General features: G+C 47.7%; 1 protein-coding gene across 1 annotated transcript in view; it reads right to left on the bottom strand.

Annotated features, from left to right (window-relative positions):
• Positions 1-460: 460 nt before the first annotated feature.
• tmco6 (transmembrane and coiled-coil domains 6) overlaps positions 461-14,878 on the bottom strand; it is a 44,053-nt gene continuing 29,635 nt past the window's right edge. Inside the window, 5 exon segments of the mRNA XM_070877162.1 lie at positions 461-1,799; positions 2,484-2,603; positions 10,318-10,488; positions 12,284-12,378; positions 14,535-14,715. Coding sequence (XP_070733263.1) covers positions 1,791-1,799; positions 2,484-2,603; positions 10,318-10,488; positions 12,284-12,378; positions 14,535-14,715 — 576 coding nt within the window. The 3' untranslated portion in view covers positions 461-1,790.

Below are 14,878 nucleotides of genomic sequence, written 5' to 3'. Positions count from 1 at the left end.
GTGAGGTCCTGGAGGGATTTTGAAAACAAGGAAGAGAATTTAAAAAATAAGGCGTTGCCAGACTGGGAGCCGGGATCTGGACCTGAGCTAAGGACAATAAAATGAGGAAAAGTCACGATGGACACTCATGTTTGCATCCACCGCCATTCACCTCTCTCGCCCGACCACTTGAATAGTGCAGACTGAGATGCAGCTTTATCAGTTGACAGACAGTGAGGGAACTGTCAGGTCTCCGGTGTGAGGAGAGCCGCCAAGGAAGCCACTTCACGGCAAAAGATCCCTGAACTCTCCTGGCCCATATTCCTGCCTGTAGCTGACTCTTAAAACATTATGGACATTCCTGCTTTCAAATCAAGCCCCCCCCCGGGTGACTCAGTTGGGTGTAATTGATATTGGTATTGTTTTGATACAGTACAGAAAGAACATACAAAAAAAAAAGTATTTAATTTGTAAACACTTATTAAAACAAACAATCCAATTTATCCAGAGGACTGACAAATCATTTTTGCACTGTATAATGGGATATCAGAAACCCCTCGGATTTTAACAGTACTGGAACGAGGCAGATACCCTGTGCCTGTACAAACTGTCCCGACGAAGTATCCCACATACTACTGTCTAAAGCACAGTCATGTACAAGTGCAGGCCAGTTAGATAAGATGGTTAAGAAAGCATACGGAATACTTGCCTTTATTAGCCAAGGCACAGAAGAGCAGGGAGGTTATGTTTGAACTGTATAAAATACTTGGTAGGCCACAGCTAGAGTACTGCGTGCAGTTCTGGTCACCACATTATAGGAGAGATGTGATCGCAATAGAGAGGATACAGAGGAGATTTACGAGGATGTTGCCTGGACTGGAGAATTTTAACTATGAGGAAAGATTGGGTAGGCTGAGTTTGTTTTTGGAACCGAGGAGGCTGAGGGAAGACCTTATTGAGGTGTTTAAAATTATGAGGGGCCTGGATATAGTGGATAGGAAGCACCTATTTCCCTTAACAGAGGGGTCAACAACCAGGGGGCATAGATTTAAAGTAATTGGTAGGAGGTTTAGAGGGGATTTGAGGGGAATTTTCTTCAACATGGTGGTGGGGGTCTGGAACTCACGGCCTGAAAGGGTGGGAGAGGTAGGAACCCTCACTACATTTAAAAATTACCTGGATGTGCACTTGAAGTGCCGTATCCTACAGGGCTACGGACCGAGAGCTGGAAAGTGGGATTAGGCTGGGTAGCTCTTGGTCGGCCGGCACGGACACGATGGGCCGAAATGGCCTCCTTCCATGCTGTAAATTTCTGTGGTAAAGGTCCTGTGGTAGACTCAGCTTCTAGCCGGTCAAGCTTTCCTTGGCAGTGCAGCGAGAACCGTACCGACCAGGTGCATCCTGGGTTTTATTCCTGGTCTGTGCTCAGTCAGTCGATCTCAGCTTGGGGTGACGGTAGGTGCGATCACTACTGGTGTCTGCCGGGGGGGGGCGGGGGGGAAATCAGCCGGCGCTACATGTGCAAACGTCGGATAAAGACCGATCCCAGCAGCGGGCCTGCGACACTCTCCCTCGCCACAACCAAACATCCGCCGTCAAAATCCACGCGAGTAATGGGCACTTGGGAGAGGCAGTAAAGGGTGCCCGTCTAATCAGACCCCGCCATGTATTCAAGGCCTTCAAGGGAACGGTGAGGGAGGAGGAGATTGACCCGAGAGAATGAGAAAGGGAAAGAGCTCACACTTTCCACATTCTGCCAGCAAATGAGCTTTGTCGCTACCCAGGGCCAATCCCAGCAGCTTGGGAGGATGTCATATAGCCTGGAGAGAGAGAGAGAAAGGAAATAATTAGTTGAAAGGTATTTGAAGTCATTGTTAGACGACTTAAGTTTATGTATTATCCATGAGTTTCTGATCGGATAACCAGTTTCCATGGATACCACCGGCAGGGCTTTTTAAATCGCTGGCATTCGATAAACCCCCCTTTAGCCTCCCACTCCGAGAGCGCATTAGTGCCACGCTCTCCTGGGAACTGAGTGGAGGCTGCCCAGAATCATCGCGGTAGAATGGCAGCAGGGGTCGGCACGGCAGTGAAATGCAGCCCCACACAGCTGGGATGAAAGGCTTCTTAAGCAGCTGCCTGAGCGCTGAGTCTTTCATCCCCATCTGTCGACCTGGATCTGACCGGAGGTGCAATTCTCAAGCTATTAAGGGGAACTGATAGGGTAGGTAGAGAAAGACTATTTCCACTGGTTGGGGAGTCGAGGGCTGGGCAACATAGTCTAAAAGTTAGAGCCAGATCTTTCAGGAGTAAAGTTAGGAAAGAGTGGTAGAATTTGAAACTCTTTTCTGCAAACAGCAGTTAATGCTAGCTCAGTCGTTAACTTTAAATCGGAGATTGATCGATTTTTGTTAACCGAAGGTATTAAGCCATTGAACGGTGGAACAGGCGTCGAGGGGTTAAATGGACTCCCCTCTGTTCCCATCCCAGCACCGTATCCTTACCTTGTCTGCAAAGTATCTGTCCATTAGAAAGTTGGCTCGGACTCGGATCTCCTCGTTGCTGTTGTACTGAATCGCCTCAAGTGCCGGGATCCCACTTTGATTTGCAAACTCTACACAAGCCTGTCAGAATTGGAGATTTGCAAATCGAGCGTTAAACAAGCATTAAAACAAGCGGGTGAGTCGAGTTACTTCATTCACACAGTTCTGTGTCACGTGGCACACGGTCAAAGGATTGCGGATCTGACCTGGAACCAGTGTTTCGCTGTGTGGCCGCGCAGCGATCTGGAGGTCCCGTGCAGGCCACTCAACGGCTTTATAATTGAAATGACCGCGCACATGCGAGAAACTGAATGGGCTGCGCAGCCAGTTAAAGGGACCGCTCAGCCAAAGATAATTAGCAGGAATATTGCCCGGAACCAGTCTGCAGTTCTCGATGAGCATTTTAGGATCATTCTCTTCTCGTGGTCTCTTGCAATCTGCCCAACACAGCACAGCTCTCGCTCTCTGCGGAGAGAGGACTGTTTGCCCCCCCTGGGTTTCCTCGTGACTTATACTACAACAACTTTCATTTATATAGCGCCTTTAACGTCTCAAGGCGCTTCACAGAAGTGCGATCAATCAAAATTCGACACCGAGCCGCATAGGAGGCAGGACAGGTGACCAAAAGCTTGGTCGAAGAGGTGGGTTTTAAGGAATATCATAAAGGAGGGGGGGAAGAGAGAGGGCGAGGTTTAGGGAGGGAATTCCCGAGCTTAGAACTGAAGCAGCTGAAGGCACAGCCGCCACTATATTAGTGTTATTCTGTAATTTGAAAGGAATAATCCAGATCGTTTTGGTCTCTATCTCTTCCCTCCCACCGGAGTGGAACCGAGTCGATCCCCATTTGGCAGACTCATTAACCCGCTACCTGAGCCATACAGTGATCCGTGGCTCATTGATGGAACCTGAATAGGTAACCCATCACTAGGGGCTGGGATCCTACCTATTCCGCACCCCATAACAGATATGATGGTCCAGGTTAACAAAGCCGTAAGAAGTGCAAACAAAGCCCAGGGGTTAATTTCTAGAGCAATAGAATTCAAAAGCAGAGAAGTTCTGTTAAACTTGTATAGAACATTGGTTAGACCATAGTTGGGACTACTTGCACAGTTCTGGTCTCCATATTACAAAAAAGTTATCGAGGTACAAGAAAAGTGTGAAAAAAGGTTTATAACGATGATACCAGAACTGAGAGGTTATAACTAACAGGCTGGGTCTCTTTTCTCTAGAAAAGAGATGGCTGAGGGGTGATTTAATAGGGGTCTTTAAATTTATGAAGGGGTTTGATAGTGTAGACATTAAGATGTTTCCACTTTCCAAAACTCGGGGTCATAAATATAAGATAGTAATAAATCCAATAAGGAATTCAGGAGAAACTTCTTTACCCAGAGAGTGGTGAGAATGTGGAACTTGTTACCACAGGTAGTTGAGGCAAATAGCATAGATGTATTTAAGGGGAAGCTGGATAAGCATATGAGGGAGAATAGAGGGATATGATGATAAGGTGAGATTAAGCAAGGGAGGAGGCTTGTGTGGAGCATAAATACCGGCATGGACCTGTTGGGCCGAATGGCCTGTTCCTGTGCTGTACATTGTATGCAAAAATGGACAAGCAGCAAAGAGCTTACCAGTGCTCGAGCTGCAGAGCTTTAGCCTGCTCAATTTCAGCAGTACGCCCAACACACGCATGGGAGTCTCTGAGCCTTAGCTCTTGCCAACTTGCTCCGGCATTTGCCAGGTTTATTTAAGCGGGATGTGTCCTGGAGGGGTGACAGTAAGCGCTCCATACCAACACCAAGCATAAACCACCTGTAGTTTGGCTCGGGAGACTCTCGGGCACAGTGACAGGTTTCTGCACATTTCGGGATACCCTGCCGATGAAGGAAAATAAATAAACAAGCTTGTGCTGTCCAGGAAAACAAACCTTTCCCTTCCACACTTGGTTACAGGGGCGCCCATGTGATAAAAACATAAGAAATAAGAACAGGAGTAGACCATACAGCCCCTCGAGCCTGCTCCGCCATTTAATACGATCATGGCTGATCTGATCATGGACTCAGCTCCACTTCCCTGCACGCTCCCCATAACCCTTTACTCCCTTATCAGTTAAGAAACTGTCTATTTCTGTCTTAAATATATTCAATGTCCCAGCTTCCGCAGGTCGAGGAGTCAGCGAATTCCACAGATTTATAACCCTCAGAGAAGAAATTCCTCCTCATTTCAGTTTTAAATGGGTGGCCCCTTATTCTAAGATTATGCCCCCTAGTTCTAGTCTCCCCCATCAGTGGAAACATCCACCTGTCAAGCCCCCTCATCATCTTATACGTTTTGATAAGATCACCTCTCATTCTTCTGAATTCCAATGAGTAGAGGCCCAACCTACTCAACCTTTCCTCATAAGTCAACCCCATTATGTCCGGAATCAACTTAGTGAACCTTCTCTGAACTGCCTCCAAAGCAAGTATATCCTTTCTTAAATATGGAAACCAAAACTGCACGCAGTATTCCAGGTGTGGCCCCACTAATACTCTGTATAACTGTAGCAAGACTTCCCTGCTTTTATACTCCATCCCCTTTGCAATAAAGGCCAAGATTCCATTGGCCTTCCTGATCACTTGCTGTATCTGCATACTAACCTTTCATTCACTAAATATATTCAAAAAGGAGTTAGATGAAGTCCTTACTACTAGGGGGATCAAGGGGTATGGCGAGAAAGCAGGAATGGGGTACTGAAGTTGCATGTTCAGCCATGAACTCATTGAATGGCCTACTCCTGCACCTATTTTCTATGTTTCTATGCACCAGGACCCCCAAGTCCCGCTGCACTGCAGCACTTCGCAATTTTTTTCCATTTAAATAATAACTTGCTCTTTGATTTTTTTTCTGCCAAAATGCATAACCTCACACTTTCCAACATTATACTCTCCATCTGTCAAATTTTTGCCCACTCACTTAGCCTGTCTATGTCCTTTTGCAGGTTTTTTGTGTGCTCCTCACACATTGCTTTTCCTCCCATATTTGTATTTTCAGCAAACTTGACTACGTTACGCTCGATCCCTTCATCCCAAGTCATTAATATAGATTGTAAATAGTTGGGGTCCCAGCACTGATCCCTGCGGCACCCCACTAGATACTGATTGCCAACCCAAGAATGAGCCATTTATCCTGACTCTCTGTTTTCTGTTAGTAAGGCAATCCTCTCTATCCATGCTAATATATTACCCCCAACCCTGTGAATTTTTATCTTGTGCAGTAACCTTTTATGTGGCACCTTGTCAAATGCCATCTGGAAGTCCAAATACACTACATCCACTGGTTCCCCTTTATCCACCCTGTTCGTTACATCCTCAAAGAATTCCAGAAAATTTGTCAAACATGACTTTCCCTTCATAAATCCATGCTGACTCTGCCTGACCGAATTATACTTTTCAAAATGTCCTGCTACTGCTTCTTTAATAATGGATTCCAACATTTTCCCAACCAGATGTTAGACTAACCGGTCTACAGTTTCCTGCTTTTTGTCTGCCTCCTTTTTTAAATAGGGGCGTTACATTTGCAGTTTTCCAATCTGCTGGGACTTCCCCAGAATCTAGGGAATTTTGGTAAATTACAACCAATGCATCCACAATCCCTGCCGCTACTTCTCTTAAGACCCGAGGATGCAAGCCATCAGGTCCAGAGGATTTATCTGCCTTTAGTCCCATTATCTTACTGAGTACCACCTCCTTAGTGATTGTGATTGTGTTAAGTTCCTCCCCCCCCCCCCGCCCCCATTGCCCCTTGACGATCCTCTGTTGGGATATTTTTAGTGTCCTCTACCATAAAGACTGATACAAAATATTTATTCAGAGTTTCTGCCATCTCCATGTTCCCCATTACTAATTGATAGCCCGGGACCGCGAGTGGCCTCTCTCCACTTCACCTGTAGCCCAAAACAGACTTGCTGCTCTGCGTGCCTCTAGACGTCTATTCATGGTCTGCTGATTTCCATCACCCCCACCATTGGCTGCCGAGGCCTGAAGCTCTGGAATCCCCTCTCTGTGTCAGCTATGGCTCAGTGGATAGCACACTCGCTCCGAGTCAGAAGGTTGCGGGGGTTCAACTCCCAATCCAGCGACTTGAGCACAAAAAAAATCTAGGCTGACACTCCAGTGCAGTGCTGAGGGAGCGCTACACTATCGGAGGTGCCATCTTTCGGAGGAGACGTTAAACCGAGGCTATAAAAGATCCCATGACACTATCTCGAAGAGCAGGGGAGTTATCCCCGGTGTCCTGGCCAATATTTATCCCTCCATCACCATACAATTATCTGGTCATTATCACATTGCTGTTTGTGGAAGCTTGCTTGTGCGCAAATTGGTTGCTGCGTTTTCTACATTACAATACATCAAAAGTACTTCATTGGCTGTAAAGCGCTTTGAGACGTCTGGTGGTCGTGAAAGGCGCTACATAAATCCAAGTCTTTCTTTCTTTCTAAACCACTCTGTCCTCTCATCCTTATTTTCAAATCCCTCCATGGCCTCGACCTTCCCCATCTCTGTAATCTCCTTTAGCACACCCCCCCCATCCCCACCTCCCCCCAGAGATACCTGCGCTCCTCTAATTCTGCCTCCTGAGCATCCCTGATTATAATCACTCCACCATTGGTGGCCGTGCCTTCTGTTGCCTGGGCCCCAAGCTCTGGAACTCCCTGCCTAAACCTCCCGCCTCTTAACCTCTCTATCCTCCTTCAAGACGCTCCTTAAACCCTATCTCTTTGCCCAAGCTTTTGGTCACCTGCGCTACCTTCTACTTATGCGGCTTGGTGCCAAAATGTTTTATCTCAACACTCCTGTGAAGCGCCTTGGGACGGTTCACTGCGTTAAAGGCGCTATATAAATACAAGTAGTTGCTGTTGCAGCATTCCCGAGGGAGGCAGGACTGTGACAGCGATTGACACTACGGTTTTCTGGCATGACTACTTCTCTTCACGTCTGGGTGCCTTGTTGTGGCAATCCCCTTTCTAAGTAGGAATGACAGACAGCAGCATCATGTGTCAGCATCATTGACAGACATCTTTAAGGATTCAAGTCAGTGTGCATTTTGCAGCATTTGAATCAATGTCTAACAGGGCACACTATTTAATGATCAGTATTTACCATCTGCTCGTTTAGTGTTACTTGAAAGAGATTCATAAATTTTAAAGGGAGGCCGCAGGGATCAGAAGATTAAACCTTTGTGCCTGTCCCGGAATACTTTTTATATATAGCGAAACATTGTACTGACTGGCTGAGTTCCAATCAGAGTGATGGGGGAAGAATGCCCACATATACTAGAAATACCCTGCTGGAGTGTGGCATCTCACCACATACCCAGTTAGTTAGGCTTTCTTCCGAACCTTTCAGCTCAAATCTATTTGGTGTCGTGACCAATGTTCCCATCAAAGAAATGTATTGGTGCCTTTCATAGAAACATAGAAAATAGGAGCAGTAGTAGGCCATTTGGTCCTTCGAGTCTGCACCGCCATTCAATATGATCATGGCTGATCCTCTATCTCAACACCATATTCACTGGAATTTAGAAGACTGAGAGGTGATCTCATAGAAATATATAACATTCTGACGGGATTGGACAGGTTAGATAGAGGAAGAATGTTCCCGAAGTCCAGAACCAGGGGTCACAGTCTAAGGATAAGGGGTAAGCCATTTAGGACCGAGATGAGGAGAAACTTCTTCACTCAGAGTTGTGGGCATGTGGAATTCCCTGTCACAGAAAGTTGTTGGGGCCAGTTCGTTAGATATATTCCAAAGGGAGTTAGATGTGGCCCTTACAGCTAAAGGGATCAAGGGGTATGGATAGAAAGCAGGAAAGGGGTACTGAGGGAATGATCAGCCATGATCTTATTGAATGGTGGTGCAGGCTCGAAGGGCTGAATGGCCTACTCCTGTACCTACTTTCTATGTTTCTATGTTTCTCTGCGGCAAGTTTAAAGGGGAATAAGTGTGCAAATCCAGCAAGTTTTACAAAATAACAGATAGGCGGAGAGTGGGATGCCATTTGTGAGACGTTTTATTACATTAAAGGCACTACATAAATGTTGTTGTCGGTCAGTGACTGACAGCAGGATATTCAACCACGCGGAGCTTCACAACAGAGCCCCATTCGCGTCCACATGCCTGCACTCTCCAGCAGCGGGTCATTAGATCGCAACCAGGTATAGGAACTCGGCTGAATGTTTCTCTTCTGTAGTTGGATAGCGCTCGGGCTCTGCTTTTCGTGCCCCGACCATCACCTGATCAGCTCACTTGGCACAGCACTGATCAGATTGAACACGGGACCCTCCCAGTTTGTATGCTCTCAGTACCAAACAAGCTCAACACCACTGGGGACCAAGCACCCTGCTTGATTGGCACCCCCATCCACCACGGTAAAAACACGCACCCCCTCCACCACTGGCGCATCGTGGCTGCAGTGTGCACCATCGACAAGGGGACAGACAAGATAAACATCAATTTGTTTAACGTAGTCACAAATCTCCCAAACCCGCAACCTGTACTCGAAGGACAAGGGCAGCAGGTGCAAGGGAACACCACCACCTCCAATACACCATCCTGACTTGGTAATATCTCGGCCATTCCTTCATCGTCGCTGGGTCACAATCCTGGAACTCCCTCCCTAACAGCACTGTGGGAGCACCGTCACCACACGGACTGCAGCGGTTCAAGAAGGCGGTTCACCGCCACCTTCTCAAGGGGCAATTAGGGATGGGCAATAAATGTTGGTCTTGCCTGCGACGCCCATATCCCACGAATGAATCAAAAAAAACACTCAAGCTGTGGTTACGGACAGCCACGAGGGAGCTCTTTGCAAGTCACTGCCAGGCACCGCAGGTAACAGTGCGACTGAAGAGAAAGTACGGAGAGTGGAGAAGGAAAGATAATAATTTAATACTTCAAGCTATTATAAAGGGGCCTTTATACTGGGAAGCAGAGACTGGTTTTAAGATTTTAAATTTAGCATGCGAAGCATTCAAAAACCCGTGCAAAATGTTAAATTGTGACAATTCGTCATAGGCAGTCCCTCGAAATCGAGGAAGACTTGCTTCCACTCTAAAAGTGAGTTCTCAGGTGACTGAACAGTCCAATACGGGAATTACAGTCTCTGTCACAGGTGGGACAGACAGTGGTTGAGGGAAAGGGTGGGTGGGGAGTCTGGTTTGCCGCACACTCCTTCCGCTGCCTGCGCTTGCTTTCTGCATGCTCTCGGCGACGAGACTCGAGGTGCTCAGCTCCCTCCCAGATGCTCTTCCTCCACTTAGGGCGGTCTTTGGCCAGGGACCTCCAGGTGTCGGTGGGGATGTTGCATTTTATCAGGGAGGCGTTGAGGGTGTCCTTGAAACGTTTCCTCTGCCCACCTGGGGCTCGCTTGCCGTGTAGGAGTTCCGAGTAGAGCACTTGCTTTGGGAGTCTTGTGTCGAGCATGTGAACAATGTGGCCTGCCCAGCGGAGCTGGTCGAGTGTGGTCAGTGCTTCGATGCTGGGGCTGTTGGCCTGATTGAGAACACCGACGTTGGTGCGTCTATCCTCCCAGGGGATTTGCAGGATCTTGCGGAGACATCGTTGGGCTTATTTCTACAGCGATTTGAGGTGCCTACTGTATATGGTCCACGTCTCTGAGGGTACAGGAGGGCTGTGACAATTATACTACAGAACGCATGAGGAAAGTTTATTAAACTGTTACTGCGACGAGCAGTGCCTATTACTGCGACTGTGTTAGAACAGGTGGCTTTACGCTTCGAAAGGAGACAAGGCCTCACCTGCTGACAGTGCGAAAGGACCAGGTTCAGTACTTCCAGTGTCAGACGCACTACCTCCGGGTCAGCTGTCCTGAGGGTGGTGCAAAGGGCTGGAAACACTCCAGTTTGCTGCAGCAGCTTCTCGCAGTACGCAGGCCCCATCTCCGCAATGTTACCCAGCAGCATCAGAACCTGCATTAAGTACACACGAATGTACTTTTGAGTGTTACGGTGACATTAATGTTGTAATGTATTTGCTTCATGCTTAAGAATTCATAGCAACACATTGGTATTAAGAACTAGTTGATTTAGTAACAAAAGTTTAACAATCATACCACACATTAACAGGTCAACCACCAGGCTCACAACTGCATGCCTCATCGTGGATGACCTAGACCCAACTGGCTGGGGTTTTATTGACTCTTGTGAACATCACGTGACTGGCTAAGCCACTCACAACTCAACAGCTCTACAACTATTTTCCGATGTACCTGTAAATCAAAATGTAAATCAAATGCCCCCTTATTAAAGGGGCACTAAAACCGCCAATTTAAACAAATTAAACTTTAAACGGTCAAATTAAAATTTGGTGGCCGAGGGTGATGATGCACTCCAGTCCCTCTGGTGCCCACCTCTGACGGAAGGCCATGAGCGTACCAGTGGATCAACAGCTCTATAAACCTGTGCGCATACTCACGGGGGCATACATTACAAATATCACAATTTACAGCACAGAAACAGGCCATTTGGTCCAACTGATTTCCTCCCACTCCTATTTCATTTTGTCCTATCAGCATAACCTTCTATTCCTTTCTCCCTCATGTGTTTATCCGGCTTCCACTTAAATGCATCGATACTATTCGCCTCAACCATTCCCTGTGCGTTCCACATTCTAACCACTCCCTGTGGCAGCGAGTTCCACATTCTAACCACTCACTGGGTAAAGAAGTTTCTCCTGAATTAACTATTGGATTTCTGGCAAATGGAATGAGGACTAATTGCTCGTGTGAAGGATAAGCACCAACACGGACTGGTTGGGTCAAATGGTCTGTTTCCATGTTGTAATTTCTATGTAAAGACATTAAAGATATTCGAAATGCAGTTGGGCGTGAGACTGGGAGAGTTAGGGTACTGGAGGAATGAACATTGATGGGCTGAATGATCCAGGGACTTGAGTACATAAAGCTAGGTTGACGCTCCAGTGCAGTGCTGAGGGAGTGCTGCACTGTCGGAGGTGCCGTCTTTCGGATGAGACGTTAAACCGACACTCCGTCTGCTCTCTCAGGTGAGCCTAAAAGATCCCACGGCACTATTTTGAAGAAGAGCAGGGGAATTATCCCCAGTGTCCTGGCCAATATTTATCCCTCAATCAACATAACAAAAACAGTTTATCTGGGTCATTATCACATTGCTGTTTGTGGGAGCTTGCTGTGTGCAAATTGGCTGCTGTGTTTCCCACATTACAACAGCGACTACACTTCAAAAATACTTCATTGGCTGTAAAGCACTTTTAGATGGCTGGTGGTCAAGGAAGGTGCTATATAAATGCAAGTCTTTCATTTCTTTCTGTCTTTTGACTGTTTAACATTCACACATACAACAACAACAACAACTTGCATTTATATAGCACCTTTAATGATGTAAAGACCATCCCAAGCGGTTATCAAACAAAACGTGACACCGAGCCACAAAAGGAGATACGAGGATAGCTTGGTCAAAGGGGTAGGTATTGAGTTGCATGTTAAAGGAGGAGGGAGAGGTTTAGAGGGGCAATTCCAGAGCTTGGGGCCTAGGGGGCTGAAGGCACGACCGCCGATGGTGGAGCGATGGAAATCGGAGATGTGCAAGAGGCCAGAATTGGAGGAGCGCAGAGATCTCGGAGGGAGGGGAGGGGCCATGGAGGAATTTGAAAACAAAGATATATAAAATTTACATTCTCGTGCAGCAGAGATGCGGAGTCTAAATATACATCGAGGAGCAAACTCACCAGCGTATTTATGCCGCCAGAGAAAGGGATTAGCTGGAGGAACACGGGTACCAGATTCAGGCAGAAGATGGCCGAGCAGAATTGTCCGTCGCCGGCTGCAGTAAACAATTATTGGGCGCTTAGTACATTACGTTATCAAACACACACATTCTGTAGACTTTCTTCACTACATGCCACACAACAGCATCATAATGTAGAACAAAATTGAGATACGATACTAGAACTGACAGGTTATACTCAGGAAAGATTGAACAAGGCTGGGGCTCTTTTCTCTAACAAAGGGAAGGCCAAGGGGTGACCTGATAGAGGTCTTTAAAATTATGAAAAGGTTTGTCATAGAAGCATAGAAGTTTACACCACGTTTTTAGGCCGAACTTTCGGCCTTTACGTCTGCGCCGGGGCTATCGGTAAGGGAGGCGTTCCACGATTATTTGCGCCGCTTAACGTTAGTTTCGGCAACTTTAGTCCGGGGTCGTTTGCACTGTGAGAGACGCCTAGGGATGGGGGGGGGGGGCGGGGTGGTGAAATTCAAAGAAACATTGCAAAAACATTTACAAAACCCTGAGCTACCAAATCACTGCAGGTTTTCTAACGTACCACTGCTGCCAGGGCTACACCAACAGGTTTGACCCGTCGGTGTTCTGGACGCGGCGTACGGGTCAGGTGAGTGTCGAAACTCGGACAGTACTGCAATCCGCGGCGTTACACGTCCGCCGCACTCTCCCTGGCGGTACGTCCCATCGCCGCCGCAAACAACAAGCCCGGGATCCCACCCGGGGGCTTTGCGGCTGGGTCTTCGTCGCGGAGGGTAAAAAGGCGACGCAAACATGGAAAACTCGGAGTGAAAACAATTCTCCTCATCTCCCCGCTCGATCTTTTGCCAATGATTTTTAACGATGATTTTGACCTCTGGTTATTGACCCACTCATCAGAGGGAATCATTTTTCTCCATCAATACCTCTCATCATCTCGAAAACTTCCCCATTAGGTCATCTCTTAACCTTCTCGGTGTCAAGGCGAACAGTCCTAACTTTCTAACCTCTCCTCATAACGAAAGTCACTCATCCCTGGGAACACTATGTGGGCGTCGCTGGCAAGGCCATCCCCAATTGCCCCTTGAGAAGGTGGTGGTGAGCCGCCTTCTTGAACCGCTGCAGTCCGTGTGGTGAAGGTGCTCCCACAGTGCTGTTAGGGAGGGAGTTCCAGGATTGTGACCCAGCGACGATGAAGGAACGGCCGATATATTTCCAAGTCGGGATGGTGTGTGACTGGGAGGGGAAGGTGGAGGTGGTGGTCTTCCCATGCGCCTGCTGCCCATGTCCTTCTAGGTGGTAGAGGTCGCAGGTTTGGGAGGTACTGACAAAGAAGCCTTGGCGAGTTGCTGCAGTGCATCTTGTAGATGGTACACACTGCAGCCACGGTGCGCCGGTGGTGGAGGGAGTGAATGTTGAAGATGGTGGATGGGGTGCCAATCAAGCGGGCTGCTTTGTCCTGGATGGGGTCAAGCTTCTTGAGTGTTGTTGGAGCTGCACTCATCCTGGCAAGTGGAGAGTATTCCATCACACTCCTGACTTGTGCCGTGTAGATGGTGGAAAGGCTTTGGGGAGTCAGGAGATGAGACACTCGTCGCAGAATACCCAGCCTCTGACCTGCTCTTGTAGCCACAGTATTTATGTGGCTGGTCCAGTTAGGTTTATGGTCAATGGTGACTCCCAGGATGTTGATGGTGGGGCATTCGGTGATGGTAATGCTGTTGAATATCAAGGGGAGGTGGTTAGACTCTCGCTTGAATGGTGGAAGTGACTCAAGGGGCTGAACGGCCTTGCCTTGTCCTGTTCCTATGTACTGAAATAAAATGCTAAATTTCATCCAAGCACAGAAAACACCAGTCTCAAGAATGACATGCTACATACACACAGATTATCTGAGAAACCTTTAAAGCCAAGGACACAGAACAGAAGCAAAATACATGCAGATGTCGGAAATTTGAAATAAAAACAGAAAATGCTGGAAATGCTCAGCAGGTCAGGCAGCGCGCCCAGGGAGAGAGAAACATCAGTTCTGATGAAAGGTCATCACCTGAAACGCAAACTTTGTTTCTCTCTCTCTCTCTCTCTCTACGGATGCTGCCTGACCAGCAGAGTGTTTCGGCAGATCCTGCTTTTATTTAACGCAGAGCAAACTTGGCCTGAATGACCGCTGCATTCGCTGTATTTTCCATTAGTTATTGCGACACAGCCCCGGGACTCACCGGTGAGATTGTTGAGCAGCCAGAGGCACTCGCGAGTCACGAACGGCTGCGACTGCAGGAACCCGCGGACAAACACGCTCAGGGCCCGCAGCAGGTCGCCGTCGTGGAGCTGGGCTTTGCACTGGGCCGCTCCGTCGCTCGCCATCAGGTTCCCCAGGCAGCGGGCCACAGGGTAAATCAGCTGAAGCAGCAAGAGGAAAAACGTGGGGCTTAGAATTCGAGAGAGATAAATGTTCCACAAAGGTTTTAAATCAGCTGGGACAGATGGTCACATTCTGCTTTGTCGAGAAGTATTCACAGAAAGCATCAGTTTCCACGACATGTGGAATGAGGTCTGATGGCCT

This window comes from Pristiophorus japonicus, chromosome 4 (genome assembly GCF_044704955.1).
Source record: "Pristiophorus japonicus isolate sPriJap1 chromosome 4, sPriJap1.hap1, whole genome shotgun sequence".
NCBI classification, from domain to species: Eukaryota; Metazoa; Chordata; class Chondrichthyes; family Pristiophoridae; genus Pristiophorus; species Pristiophorus japonicus.
Note: the sequence above shows the minus strand (reverse complement) of the source record. Positions and strands in the feature narration are given on the sequence as shown.